Source organism: Aythya marila, assembly GCF_965140915.1.
Source record: "Aythya marila genome assembly, chromosome: 9".
Classification (NCBI taxonomy): Eukaryota; Metazoa; Chordata; class Aves; order Anseriformes; family Anatidae; genus Aythya; species Aythya marila.
This window is the reverse complement of record NC_139050.1, coordinates 21,213,055-21,227,857: the sequence shown is the minus strand read 5'-3', so window position 1 is coordinate 21,227,857 and position 14,803 is coordinate 21,213,055. Positions and strand designations below refer to the sequence as shown.

Below are 14,803 nucleotides of genomic sequence, written 5' to 3'. Positions count from 1 at the left end.
GAAATCCTGCATCTGCTTGCATCTAGTGAAGGACTGGCATACAGATAGTGGTGAGAGAAGATATAATAACTGGGCGAGAAGGTGGCTTTAAGCTCGCGATACTTACCTGCTTGCCCTCAGCTGCAGGAACAGTACTTTTATGTTGCCTTACCAACCACAGAAAAGATTGAAGTCACTGATATCCACCAGGATGAGAAAAATGGAGAGAAAGAGGTAAAATTTAAGGACTTTTTATTCACAGTTTTATTCACTAACTGTATGTATGACCAAAAGAGATATTCCAAAAATACTAAATGGAAGAAAAAAAAAAAAAAAAAAGAAAAAAAGAAGAAGAAAAACTAAAAGCAGTATTACAAAGGACACTTACCTTTCAGGGAACTCTTAAAATATTGGTGCTTCTCTTCCGCAGCGTTAAAGCTGTATCGAGCACTAGAGATAAGGTAGAAGAGAGTTTCTATTTATGGTGTTTTGAAATCTCTCTCCTATGTTCCATTCTTTCAATTTTCTTTTCATCCAATAAAGTTTTAATTCTAGTTTATATTATTGTTTGTTGTCATGGAAATATCCGAAGGCTTTGAATATAGAATGATTATGGCTTTATTGTGGAGAGATGAGGAATGTGGAAAACTGACTTCAAGGGAGAGGTCTCCCATTTAGAAATGATGCATCTCCAACAATTCACAGAAAAGCAAATGCATTTTTTTGATTATATCTAAGGGCAGAGATGGTTTGACTTTTATTATAAATGTTGTATTTTAAGAGCAGAAGGTAGCATCTGGTGAATGCTTTCAAAGGTTACGGTTTAGTAACTATCATCAGTGAGTAATGCTGATCAAATAGCGGTAATCCAATGTAACAACGTGAAAAACAGAATGTGCTCAAGTCACTTTAGAGTTGTTTACATGGAAGTAAACATCTGGAAGCCAACTTCGAGATACTGTTAGTTAATTAATCAGCGAAGCTGTTCTCTAATGCTGCTAATTCAGAGGCATACACTTTAGATTTACTTTTTCAGTGTGCTTCAGCTCCTCGTGCCGCTGGGTCGCACCAGCGCGTGAGCGTCCCTCTTTGTGAACTCGGTCACTATGAGGAGAGAGAAGAAGGTTCATCAGTCACAGACACATTTATTCCTGGTTAAAAGTACAGAGAATTTATTAAATAATTTATAGCATGAGGGTAGGAGATGTACCTTGCATTTTTTTTAATGTCATTGGGCATTCATTCGAAGGCTTTGCTTCTGGAGGCAGCAGACACCTTTCTGGTCATTCACAGGACAGCAAACTTTGTGACAGAAGTCTTGTGCTAATGAGGGATGTTTGCCTGACTTGTGTGTGCTTACTGATGTGCCCTGTGGTTGGAGTTGTGTTAGTGCCAGAACACGCAGGATGAGATTGCATACTGCATTATTCCTGGTCATACTTTCTTGTTGATACTTCCGTTTCTCGTCTGCAACAGGGAGTGGTAACTTGCCTGAATCTACAACAAATCTGCAATTCATCTTCTTTTTCTTCACCTGGTAGCTTTAAGGGAGAAATAAGGATGACTTGATATAAATTAAGAATAATACAAGATGAAGAATTCACAATTGGACAAAACCAAAAGCACCTTAAAAAGGATTTATGCCTTGGAGTCTGTAGTGTGCAGAACACATATTGTGTATGTTATTATTGCACAACACATTATATATTTTATATATTTTATTATAGACGAGGAGCATGAATTATGTTAATGCTGGCAGAGAACAGCTCCTGAAAATGGAAAGCTGCTTAAACTGCCAGGTCCCGGCCCTGAGTGGCTGCCCCATCTCCCTGGGCTTTCAGAAAACTTTCATAAGGAAGTAATGGAGATGTGTATGTAGGTTTGGATTACAAATACCTGAGGAAAAGGAGGGGCATTACAAGGCAGCTGTGGTGTGGAGCTCAGGCACAGTTAGCTGTGGTGCCCTGTCAAGGAGGGGAAAATAAGTGATTTTTAACACGTGACATACATAGTGTGCAATTTCTCTCTGTTAGTATGAACGAAAAGAGAAAAGTTGTGGAAACAGAGTTCTGAGTAATGCCGATGCAAATAGCCATAAATGTCCATGTAACTGTGTATATAAAAAAAAAAAAAGTTCAGTCTGTGAAAATTGGATAAGACCCAAAGTTATCCTAATCTATCTTTTATTTCTGCTACTGAATGGAACAAGGTGCCTTGGAGGGATGAATGAGACCTTGTCCTAATGTGTTATTTGTGTTGTTTTGATCATTACATTCACTCTTTCCTTAGTCTCTGATATTTAGATGTTATCTGAAAAGTGAAATTATGTATCTCAAAATCTCAGTGTCTGAATCAGGCTGTTTATGTTTGCACGGAGTACCATAAATGCATCCCTGATCCTGCTTGGCCAAGTGAATGCTGCTGCAATACAAACAGTAATAATTATATATACTAAGCCAAAGAGAAGCAAAAAACAGCCGTCCATTTCTCTGAAGTAATGAAAGGTACAATAAAAGCGAGTTAGCTGATAAGCCCTCTTTCCCATGGAAACACCAGAAAAGAGAAACCTCTGCTGAAATAAAAGCAGTCTGTATGCAAGGGATGTTTTCTTCCTAAACCCTGTGGGCATCCCTGCGATTTGGGTTGTGGTTGTGGGGGTTGCTCCTGGCCTGCAGTGCCCTTGGGGGGGCTCAGCGTGGCCGTCAAGGGCTTTGTCTGATGAGCAGGGTCCCTGGTAATCCTAACACTAACCCTGGGGGAAGTGTATTTGGGTTGTGAGTCCATTTTGGAGGCAACCAGCCTTTTGTGGGACATGTGGATGTGCAGCACATAAACCAGTGATGTGGGGCTCTGCCAGAGAGCCCAGTGCAGCACCGATAAAATACAACTGGCACAGGCTACAGACCTCCCTTTTAATGCTGTTTTTCATCCATGTAAATGGTCATCAGCGCTATAAATTCAATACATCATCTGCTGCCATTTGGCGATGGGTAAGGATTAGGTGTTTCCATACCAGATTTTTCCAGAAATGTGAGAAGAACGTCAAGGTTAGCGTTCAGCATTGCAGTCTCTGGTCATGAAATCTTTTTGAGTGTTTTCTTCAGCGCACTGCTTCCAGATGCTGCTCACCTGCTGTTCTATGGTCAGGAAGCCAATTACACGGTGTTATATGATGTGGTGTTGCACAGTGGCTTGCATTATGTCCTTTGCATTGCAGGCGTTTGTGGCATTTAATGGATTATACCTGACACCAACCAAAGAAACAATGACACACTGGTTGCTGCTATAGAAGGCAATAAAAACGACAAGGCTAAATAGGTATTTACTAAAAACATTTTATAGAAAATATATGTAGAAAAATTACAATACTTACATGTTACTGCAACCTACACCCACAAATAAAAATTTGCTACATTTACCATTTGACAAAAAGTGAGATGAGAAGTATGACTCGGTGCAAATGTACAATCAGAAGTTGATATATCTTTCCACTTGTCTTCAAATGTGTCTTCTCAGATATCGCTTGATAGTCTCTCCCCAGGATAATATCTGGCAAGCATGCCTTTGGATTACTCAGAAATAAAATATGATTATTCAGTGTGATCCCTGTTGTGATATGCTCAGCATGCAGGGACCAAGAATACGTACATGCAGATTAAAAAAAGAAGATAATGCCCAGGAATATACCCTAGGCAACAGTGAGCATGATATATATTTGGAGTTGGAGAGAGAACATCGAGCAAAAAAACAAAATGTGCGTGCAATAGTTTGTCTTAATGTCAGCTGCAAGTGTGCGAAGACCCCTCCGGATTCCCTTCCAGTCCTTTCTAGCTGCCCACAGCTGCTACATTACACAAATTGGTTCTCAGCCATATGGAGGGCTTCTGACTCTTAAGCTGCCACCAGCAATCGGAAATGGTTTTTCACAGTTCAAACGTATTTCTTTCAAATAAGCTCCTAAAATAACTTTTTAAAAAAATACATTTTTAACAAACAATATTTTTTAATTTTTTTTTTTTTTTAAGAAATTGGTAACACGGGGCACTCCTGTCCTGCAACATAAATGCCTGGTCCATTTGAAAAGATAAGCAGCTACAAAAGTCATTCTTCCAATGTAGCAGACATCCAGTTATATAGGGAATGGCTTTGTTCTCCCTAGCCTTGTGTGCCAGGCAGAAAATTTCTGAATTAAGTACTGAAATCAGGAAAGAAACTATAGATAGGTGTTTTGTTCTGTGTTGAAATGGATTATTTGAATTTGAGACAAAGTATTTCAGTAAATGATGGAGAAATTCATGTATTTGATTACCACTGAAAAAGGAATATGTGACACTATGTTAAAACAGCAGACAATGTTACTGTTTTAAGCTCACCCCAGTGTTTCTTTGTCCTAGCCTGTCAAAAGGAGGGTGTTGTTGAAGGTCTTCTCTGATTGCTCATACACAGGAATTTAAGTGCCCAACCAAGCGAACTGCACTTCCAAACAACAAAATAAACACAGGGGCTCGTGCCCCTTCATTTCCTCTTGTTGACAAAGCAGTGAGATGAATGATGCATGTCTACTCCCGAGGCCCATTTGCAAGGGCTGTACAGTGATTTAATTACCACAATGGGAAGGTGAATGGGAAGGTTGCCGTGGGAACCTTAATATGTTAAAAAAAATAGACAACCAGGTTTTCTCCTGGCGTTATTCTGTTGACTGAAAGCAACATTTGACAAGCAACTGTCTTCCTTTCCCTCCATTTTTTTTCACTTTCACCTTCTGTTTCCCGTTGGTTTCTCTGAACCTGGGCAAAATGCATTGATGGTGCAAACTGGTATAGCTCCACTGACACCACCGCAGATGTACTGATTTATGCTGAGGATCTATCTAGCCCATACAACTTACACCTGCAAACCTTTATCTTCTCTGTATTTTTTAAATAGAAAATAGTTCTAATCATAGAGTTAATAATTGCAGTCGCCAGTTTAAGAAAAGTTATGAAAAATTTCCACCCATCTCTACAAACAAAATAAAAAATCAAAACAGCATTACTTAAACTGCAGCTTCTGGTTAAGTACACAGAGTTGTGTATGTTTTCCTTAAAACATTAGTCATCGGGGTGTGTTGTTCAGCATTGCATCTTTACCAAATACAGGCCAGAACAAATAAACATGGAAGAACCATGTCATGCTCAATTTGTGGCAAATGTCTAATAGAATTCAGTATCTAGAGAAAATCACTTTTTTTTTTGGTATCAAGTACTTGCTGTCAACAAGTGTACAGCAACTGCATTACTGAACCTATTGGAAGCACGGTGAAATCCTTGCGGTACAGCAATTAAGTAAACAGGCGCTATCATAATGTGTTGATCTCAAAATACTGATTGATTTCAAAACCTCTTCTGTGCCCTTTCAGCAGCTGTTTTTATGTACAATATACTGATTAAGACAGACTAATGTGTTTATTCAAGCCATGATCCTGAAAAATGCTTAAGCACATATTTAATTTCAAGCATGTAAATACCCGGGTTTAGTCAGCCTGTTTGTGCGCTTAAAATTAATTAGGTGCTTAAGTGCTTTGGCAGATGAGATAAAGACGTGCAGCATGAGTTTGGGATGGCCTTTCCCTTTTGTAAAACTCAGGTTCCAACAAAAACGCCCAGAATAATTCCACTGGCATCTGGAAGTGGGACTTACACAGCTCCTTGCTGGACCAGAGATATTCCTGACAACATCCCAATGCAGACCACGGGTGAAATGTATCTCCAGTTTCAGCCTCAGGCACCCACGCCTGGAGCAGCCCCTCAGCCACCCGACCTGAGCCAGCGTGCAGCACCTCTGCAGAGATCACAGCCAGGTGCTTACCTGTGGGGTCTGACCGCCCCTGACGTCCCCGCACATCCCCAGCCTGTGCGAGGCATCGCCCGCCCCGTGGCAGCCGGGCTCCTTCCCGGCTGGTGGGAGCGTGTTTCAGCACGGCGAGAGCGAGCTGGGAAGGGGGATCCTGGTATTGTTGGTATTGCTACAGCATTTGCTTACTATCCTGTTTTATGGAATTTCGAGGTGGTCCTGGCTATGAAAACCGGTTCCTTTGGTTTTCATCTTTTAACCGATCATAAAGGCTCCAAAAAAGCTCGCCTCCTTGTCCATGTCAACTATGTCACTGTTACTGACTGAGACAAAAATCCTGTCGTTCCTTTTCAGCTGAAACACACCACCCTGGTAGATGGAGTAAAGTCCGTATTCTGCCTTTTTAGACCAGCAGCTTGTTCTTGCACTTTTCATGAGCAAAATGGGCTCTGGGTAATCAGTCAGCTTGTAAACATACTGGACGAGCTGCTTGGGGTTTCTGATTTGTGCCAACAAACCCGAATCCTCGTTCTCATTTTCACGGAAGCGAAAGTAAATTTGTGAGTATATGTAATAATACCCCGTTTGCGGTACCACCAGCTCGCCATTCCTCAGCTCCACATTGTAAAGGAAAGAGTGGCCTTTCCTTGACGATTCCCAGTTGCTTATTTTATGTCCGGTACCTCTTCGGGGTGAGGAATCTACTTGAGAAAAAAAAGAGAGAGGGGAAGTTAAGAGCCTGGGGGTGGTGAAGCCTGGTGTCTGCTGTTAACACCCAGGTAAGGAAACCTGCTCTTCCCAGCAGTTCCCAATAGCAGGTCACTAGCTCCATCCTCTCAAAACAGTTGGAGGTGCAGAAGTAAGCTGTTCGGTGCTATGTCGGTATTCACATAAACTATTTTTATTTTGGATTTCTGTGCTCTCAAGTAAGAGAAAAAACATTATGTCATTGCTTGGTAACAAGGTTAAAATATCCATTTGTGCCTGGTACCCTCCAAAGCTGATGAAACCCCACCAAGCCTTTCATTAATACAGCCTGAATGTCAAGCCTCCCTGTCTCTGGCTCTAATAGGTCTGTCACCATAGCAGCTGGGCCTCATACAACCTACAGAAGTAAATCAAAGAAAAGAGGAAAGCTTAACATCAGGAAGAGATTTTTTTTTTTTTTTTTTTGTCTAACAAAGGCTCCAGAAGAAAAGTCAGTGAGGTAACCGAGGGGAACAGGCTTTCTCCTTGTTCTGTGCCAATGAGCTGAAAAACACATTGTCTGGGACAAGGAGATTTCTCTATGATTTGTTTCGTACTCTTTAACTCCATGTGAATATAAAAAAAGCATATGTAAACAGCAAGCTACCGGTGAGAGAGTAAGCTCTGTGACCTTTAACTGTTCTTATAGGCTTCTCCTTACTGTGTGCTGACAAGGAACTCCTCCTGTTGCTGTTGCCCGTCAGGTGTGCTGCTATCCTGTGCACAGGACGCTGCGGCTGTTGTCCGTCCGTGCGCGGAAGTGTCAGGGCTCTGTCAGCTACACAGGGACGAGAAGCAGAATCTCTGATTAGAAACAAGGATGTAAGAAAGCATGTCTGTCACGTGCTAAATACTTCTGTACCGCATGGTTTTAAGGAATACGAATGTCAGGTTTTTTAATTGGCTAAGTCATAGATTGAGTGCTCTTGGCTAAGAAGGCTCAATCAAACCTTTTGCTCCTGCTCTCCTAGGAACATCTTTATGTGCCTCTTTGTTCTTCTGCCCCTGCTCCCCAGTTACCACTAGGCAAATAACCCACAGTAACAAATTTTCATATTTATGATGCGTATCTTTTAAGGTTAAGTATTTGTAGCCTTTACTCTGAATTTCCACCTGCAGGTTGCAGCATTTTTGCTATCCCTGTTCAGGGCAGCACGGCTTCAGCAGAGCTGTCAGTAATGGATCTGCCCGCAGCGCAGTGCTGCACATCCCCAGGACAGCAGGACATATCAACATCCCCATAACTCCCACGCAATACTGTGGTCTAGAAGCTGTCCTCTGCATCCCCCTCAGTTACATCGCCCTTGACCATATTTCTGGCTCCTGAATATTTGCCTTCCAGAAATAGGTACTCATGTGTCGATGACTTGCTGCCAAAGAACTGTGTAACTGTACCAAACCTCAGTCACTATTCTTTGCACTTCTAATAAATTACACAACAGACGCCACTAGCAGTTCCTTTTTACCACAATTAATAAAATTATTATAGTACCATTGACTGCAGATAAGTTTTCCTCAAAGCTTCTCGACATCATCTGCCAACAAACACAGAGAAAACTAATTAGTTTGTCAGCAGAAAGTGATAGATGTAGAAAAAACAGTCTCCTTTCTCCCACTCATGAATAGATGCTATTCTGAGTATGATCAACAACCTCATAAAAAAAGACTGTCCATTTATTGTAATGAAGTATTTCTACATTTACACCTTTTATACAACTAAGTACTCGGGAAAACATTTTCACGGGGAAATCAGCCATCTGGGCTTTAAGTCTTTCGGAAAATGTGACCCTATTGCTTTTCTTAAATAAGAAGAGAGAAAGTGTACGAGTATCAGCTTCCACTCACAGAGTAATACTTGGCAGCGGTGCACATCTGTGGGATCTTGGCTCTGGGAAATTACATTTCATTTATTTTTATGCCTCTGCCTGTCTATCTAAGTTTTGAAGCCAGCACACCTCACTTCGTGCAGCCCCCTCCTTTCTGTTCACTGTCTGCTAGAATGAACTGGCCAGGTTACTAACACCAGTGCAGCTGCAGCAAGCATGCTGGTGGTTTGGGATGATTTATCCTGGCTGACTGACTTCCCTGTGTTGTGGCTTGCTGCTGGTTCTACCCTGTCACATTTCTTGCTATCTGTCCATCCATCCAGCCAGCCAGCCATCATTTATTTCTATTTCTAGCATCCAGGCTAGCTTTTTTCAAGCAAGCAGGGAGCTAGCAGATTGGCCAGTTGTGTAAATGTCTACTACACAAAGCAGAATTTTCTTTATGCTGGATTTCAGGGACTTTACTGGTAGAACTTCCACCAAAGAAGCTGAGATCTCTGAATACAAATTGAGGAGCTATTTTGGGATGCAAGTTTCACCAGTTAAGTTGCAGCCTGAAATGAGTTTTTATGGATGAGCTTTTTTTCTGTGCTGGAGCTGGGATTTTGAAAACCATTCCAGAAGATTTTAGTCTTCCTGATTTCACAGCCAGGCTCATTTTCTTCTCTGTAGCCACAATTGCATGCATTGTGTGCGAGTTGTGTAGGAGACAGAGTTCTGTGAATGGCAAGCCAGGAAGGAGCTGTGCCTGATGCTGTGTGCTCGCTCACTCCTTCCTCCCCTGATGCATTTCACAGCCCATGACAAGGCCATCTCTCAGGCACCTTTTTCCCTGACTTCCCATTATGTTTTACCTGATTTTTTCATGACAGTCTCTGTACCTACAAACAGGAGTGGCACAATTTATGATCTGCATGCTCAGGCTGAAAAAAAAACACTAGTCTTGGGTCAGGCACAACTCCTGCTCACTGTGCAAGGTAGGTATGCAAGTGAAAAAGGGATTTGCTCCTGCAGGACTGTGAACATGGGCATCTCACAGCTGCTAGATTCTCCTTGCCACCAGTGGCTGACACTGGCTTCAGAGGGAGAGCCCAGTCCCACCCTCCTCTGTGAAGCGGGGGACTGAAGCTTCTCTGAAATTACCTCAGTAAAAACCTATTTGTGTTTGCCTTATTATTTCCTGAATGCAGTGCAACTGTAGCCATGATTTATTTATTTTTTTTTGGCTTCAGTGCAAACACTCTGCAGCTGAAGCTATGGCTGGACTACTGCCCTGCAATAAAACAATCAGGGAATCCCACTACATCCTGCTATTAGCATTCTCTAAATCCAAACAGCATCAAGCTCCACCCATTTCAACATGTCAGTTCCAAATACCTTTTTAATTAACTTTCCCAGGTGCCACTTTACTTGCCAGCAGGGGTCAGCTGCTCTGTCTTCACTTTCAATTACGTCCAAGTTTTGGATGAAATTTCCAAGTTCCTCCCCAGTGAGACAAGCGATGCTGTTCTTCGAGTACATGTCCCAGAGCTGCAGCAGAAGGGAAAGCCAGAATTTGTCACCTCTGGTGTGCTCGCAGACCTCCAGCTGAGGTATGTCACTGAATTCATCATGTTTAGGAATGTGCTTTCTTTTCTTAAAAGCATTGCTAGTATGGTACAAGTTATGACTATAGAGACAACATGAGTAATTCATCCTGATTTTACATATTTATTTAATTACAATGACAGCTAATATGCAAAAATACACTTACAGTACCGCCACAGACATAAATTTGGTACCCAGCACTCAAGTAAATAAGCTTTATGAAAATTCAATACCCAAATCATTAATGCTGTAAATACTTCATTTATTTACTGCAGAATGAGAGCATGCAGTTTCTTTTGCACAGGGGATTTTTCTTCACAAGTTATTGAGGATGAAATCAAATATTGAACCGTACAAGTATTTTCCATTCTGTCTTTTCAGCTGGCATCACTTAAAATCCAGGCTTTCTCTGGTGTTTGTCTGTCTGCACACATACGTTTGGGGACTCTGTGACTGTATCTGACCTGAGAGTACAGAGCAAAGCTCAGACAGCAGAGATGATCTGTGGGTCCAAATGAAATGATAACGTCAAACGCTTGTGACATGGACTGTCTCGTCCATACCCTTTCATAGTAGAAAGAGTATGTTTTGTCCTGATAAAGAGAAATGAAAGTGGCAGAACGTGGGTGCACAGGGCAAGGTGAGGCACCCGGCTGCAGCTGGCGCTGTTGCCCAGCTCACGCTGCACGCCTGCACCCTGCCGAGCTGGGTGCTGCTGCTGCAGGCTCCTCCTGCAAGCCAAGTACTGCCTAAACTCAGAACAGGCAGCCAGCGGCATGCAAAACATTCAGATGGACTTGTAACATCTAAATGCCACTGTTCTTATGTTAAAGAGTTCGGTTTGGTTTGCTAAACAGATACTTTTATTCAACATGCACCACTTTCGGCTGTCCTTAAGACCAGGGCATTGAAAGCAATCCTTCACACTCCTGCTCCTTTAGGAAGAGACATCCCCCTGCGGGAGGCTTAGAAGAATTCCCCCACAGCACCCTGCAATTTCCACCACTCTGCTCAGCACCTTCAGCTTGCAGCAGCCAACTCTCCTGAACTTAATCTAACACCTGAAATGATTCTGTACTTTGTAGGCATCAGTAGGAGATAGTGCCAACCCTATAAGTGTTGGTAAAGACTTCTGTGCCTTTACTGAAGAAAGCAGTGATATTTCATAATCAGGGCTCTTGTTTCAAAAAGTCACCTGAAGTAGTTAAAATTATGTGATTTTTAAGGAAAAACTGCTCTTACAAATAAGGACTCTGATGGATTTAACCATAGCAGTTTCTTTAACAAGGTAGTTTGATGAGTTTTAAAAAGGGTGCAGACCAGATATTACTGACCTGGCAAGGCTCACCTCCAAGCTTCACCCTCTAATCTGGGAGCAAACAGTACTGCACCTCTGCCTTATCCTTACCTGGTGCAATTTTCCCCCAAACAGTTTTACTGTAGTAACACTGAAACAGTATTTTCCATCCATTTTGAAATCCTCAGGGAATGCAGCCTTGTACCAGAGCCACTATGGTACTGAAGGACTGGTATTTCTGTTTTTTGGGTAGAGAAGGCAAAGCTTATTGTAAGACTTGCTCAATGAGGCTTATCTGTAGCACTGGAGTCTGTGAGGACACAATTCCTGCAGGAATGCTGCCTTGTAGAGGTTCTTTCTTACCCTAGGGCTAGTGTATGGACTGTGTTTTCAAAAAAGAAGGAAATAGCGTATTTTCTTTGCAGCCCTGTATCCTGAAGCATAATGAACTTTATTGTACTCGCATTTCAGCACTTCCTCCCACAGCAAAATTCTTAAAGCGGTCGTATCTGAGTGCTATTCAAATGACTACAGCTGTAGAGAAAAACTGCTAGTTACACATTTTTTGTTGGTAAAGATAAGAATATCTGCAGTCTGTGCAGCCACAGCAATTTGGTGAAGGTGTAGAAATGCAGATCTTGTGAACAACAAAAAAAAAAAGTGCAGACAAAAAATCATTGCATCTTTTCAAGATTTATTCCACATGCACAATGTAGATGTGGGGCAGCAGTCCATGCCTCTAGGTACACTTTTTACTTCTTTATTGTGCTCCAGAGGAAGCATGAAAAACGTGTATGTAAAGTCCTCCTAGGAGCCACCAAAGTTACTTTATAGCCCAGCAGAACTCCAGCACGGGACTGAGCTTTGTACGCCAAATGCAGGCATGTCTTCTTCAGAAATCTTGAGCTGTATTTTGGTCAGGTACTGTTAGATGTGGTTGTATACCAGGTGTACATATCTTTACCTTCCCTTTATGCAAATCAGTGTGGTTACCAATTGCTTACATAGGCAAGCTTGTTAGCCAAGGACTCTGAACTGTACTCGGGAAGTCATGAGAATTTGTTTATGCATTTTTGTTCATCCTTGCTATTATGTAAGCTAACTTCATTAAATCAACACATTTCTGTGACTCCCCGGTTTCACCAAGCAGGGGGCAGTCACAGCTAGAAACTTAGCAAGAAAATCTTGCACATCCTTCCAGAACACGAGCACTGCCTTACGCTGCAGAACAATACCGCGTGCCCTTTAGTTCTTGCTTCTTGACATTTCAGAAGACTCCACCTATTAAATTTGGCGTGGAATAAACACGCAGGGAAGCTCAAACACACAGGTAAGATATGTTTACATTCATGCAATGTTTTCTGGCATGGCTTAAGCGTAGCACACACGCCTGCAGCCTGGTCTACCTTTGCACCAGGAGAAGCAAATCCTGGCAGCACCGTGCAGCAGGACGGCCGGGTTTGGGTAGGGCACCCTAAAAAAACCCCAAGCACCGCGGGGGGCAGTGGAAATCCGTCTCGCACACACGAGGGGAGCACAACTTGCCCGGAGTGCCAGCGATGCTGTGCAGGGAGAGGGCCGAGCCAGGCAGCAGCCAGCACCTCCTCAGCCCCCCACAAAGCCCAGCGGGGCTTCCACACCGAAATCCGACCCCGGGAGCCCCCTCACGAGGGGACAAAGGCGGCGGCGTGCCCGAGCCCCGTCCCGCCCCGCACCGACCTGCTTGAGCTCGTTGGTGAAGTAGAGGAAGGTGACGGCCACGCAGACGGACTGCAGGAGCACGGCGGCGGCCAGCACGGCCCCGCAGGTCTGCCCGGGGCTGAGGCCGGCTGTGGGCAGCATCATGGCCGGGCACGGATCGCCCGAGGCAGTACCGAGCCGGGCCCTCGGCCGCCTTTACCCGGCGGGGCGGGAGGCAGGCGGGGCCGGGCCCGCTCACACCGCCCCGCTCCCGCCCCTCGCAGCCCCGCCGGGTATACGAGGCGGCCGGCGGGGAGCTCTTCCCTTGGGCCTTGGTCCCCTCCCTTAGAAGTTTTTGAAGGGGGCACAGGGGGTGCGTGTTGGCCGTCAGCGGGGTTTTGAGACCTCCTTCAAACACCTACAGCGGGTTAGAGAGAGTGGGGCTTCGAATTCGAGTGTGGAGACTTGGTCTCATTTTGTGAGCAGTCGCTGAAGGGCATCACGGGCTCCTGGCCTCAGCCCAGCGCTCAGAACCTGAGTGCCAAGGTGCAGCGGGAACCCTCAGCACTATCACAGGGCAAAACCACAACAAAGATCTCTTCCTCTCCCCTGGGTAACTAAAACGAAGAGGTAACTGTGCTGTGTTGAACCAGTTACAGGGAAATTAGTCGGTTTTTATTCTATCATAATGTGGCTAAATGATCCCCAAGTCCCTGTTGAACGTGGCAGCAGGCACTTTATTTGTCTGGCTCTCTGCAGCATTAATCTGTGTGCCAAAACAGTTCAAATTCGTGTAATTCCAAAACATATGTCAGATGGAGAGGATTAATGTTTGCTTGAAAGTGAGCTCATGGTCTCGTCCTGTGACTTTTGAGCCACGCCAGTCGGACGTTCTGGGCTCCTTCTGTTTTGCAGCATCCCGGCTCTGTTTGGAGCAGGACTAGTGGGATTCCCGTTTGCCTTTGCTTAATGTGCAGTAGCTCTTTACATCAACTCCAGAACACGAGAGCCTTAGAGATTTTAGCATATACCTGAGAGAGAATCGTACAAAAAATGACCTCAGTCCTAAGCGAGAAGTTCCTAAGCAAGAAAATTCACCTGAGGGAGCCATATGAAGAGCAGTCAACCAACCTGGAAGAAGAATCCAGCATGCTGAGCAGAGGGTGTAGAGTTTCGTTCCAAGCATTCAAGTAACTGACTTTGAAGGAAACAAATTTTCCTCCAGTGTTTACTTTCAAGAAAAGAATGGAAACAAAAGTGAAAGCAAGCCCAGGAAAGCAAGCCCTCCTGCTGTTCACTATGAGTTAGTCTTTGTTCTGTGACTTTATAAATTTCTCCTTGACTGTAACAGAACTATTTTTTTTTTATAGGTTAATATACCAGTTCATGAAAGATTATTCAAGAACTGTGTATACAAGCTGTAGATGTCTACCAGGCCTAGTCTGTGTCTCCATTACCCATCAGTTGAAATCTTCCTTGGATATTGCTTATGTCTCTGTTTTAATACTTGTTTAGCCAGTGTCAGCATTCTAGGGATAAATTAATGAAGTTTATTTTGAAAACAACCAAGGAAAAAAACACTCAAATGTACTTAAAATCTTAAAATATCATTGCACAATGATAAAATGTTTATGGGTTTTCCACACCAACAGAGGCTAATGTGAGAGTGAAACTCCAACAGTTTTCACCATCAAATATAATTGAGAATCTTTGCTACTTCAAATGTTTACATTTTTTAAGTTAATTTTGTCTAATAGGTGCAAACTTATACTGAAAATAACTTGTTTCAAAGGTTCAGAGAGTATAAAATTACTGCTCTGATGAGATTTTACACAGCAAAAACTCAGGGTCATGA

At 43.2% G+C, this 14,803-nt stretch overlaps 1 protein-coding gene across 2 annotated transcripts; it reads right to left on the bottom strand.

Annotated features, from left to right (window-relative positions):
* Positions 1-2,669: 2,669 nt before the first annotated feature.
* TNFSF10 (TNF superfamily member 10) lies at positions 2,670-13,153 on the bottom strand. Of its 2 annotated transcripts, none has more exons than XM_082767348.1 (5): positions 12,988-13,153; positions 9,762-9,914; positions 8,051-8,093; positions 7,220-7,336; positions 2,670-6,515 (listed from the first exon to the last, which is right to left on the bottom strand). In XM_082767348.1, the coding sequence occupies exons 1-5, from the start codon at positions 13,111-13,113 to the stop codon at positions 6,067-6,069; spliced, it is 888 nt and encodes a 295-aa protein (XP_082623474.1). In that variant the 5' UTR covers positions 13,114-13,153; the 3' UTR covers positions 2,670-6,066. The 2 variants fall into 2 exon arrangements, with proteins under 2 accessions (XP_082623474.1, XP_082623475.1); XM_082767349.1 differs by having other exon boundaries at positions 2,670-6,512.
* Positions 13,154-14,803: the final 1,650 nt, after the last annotated feature.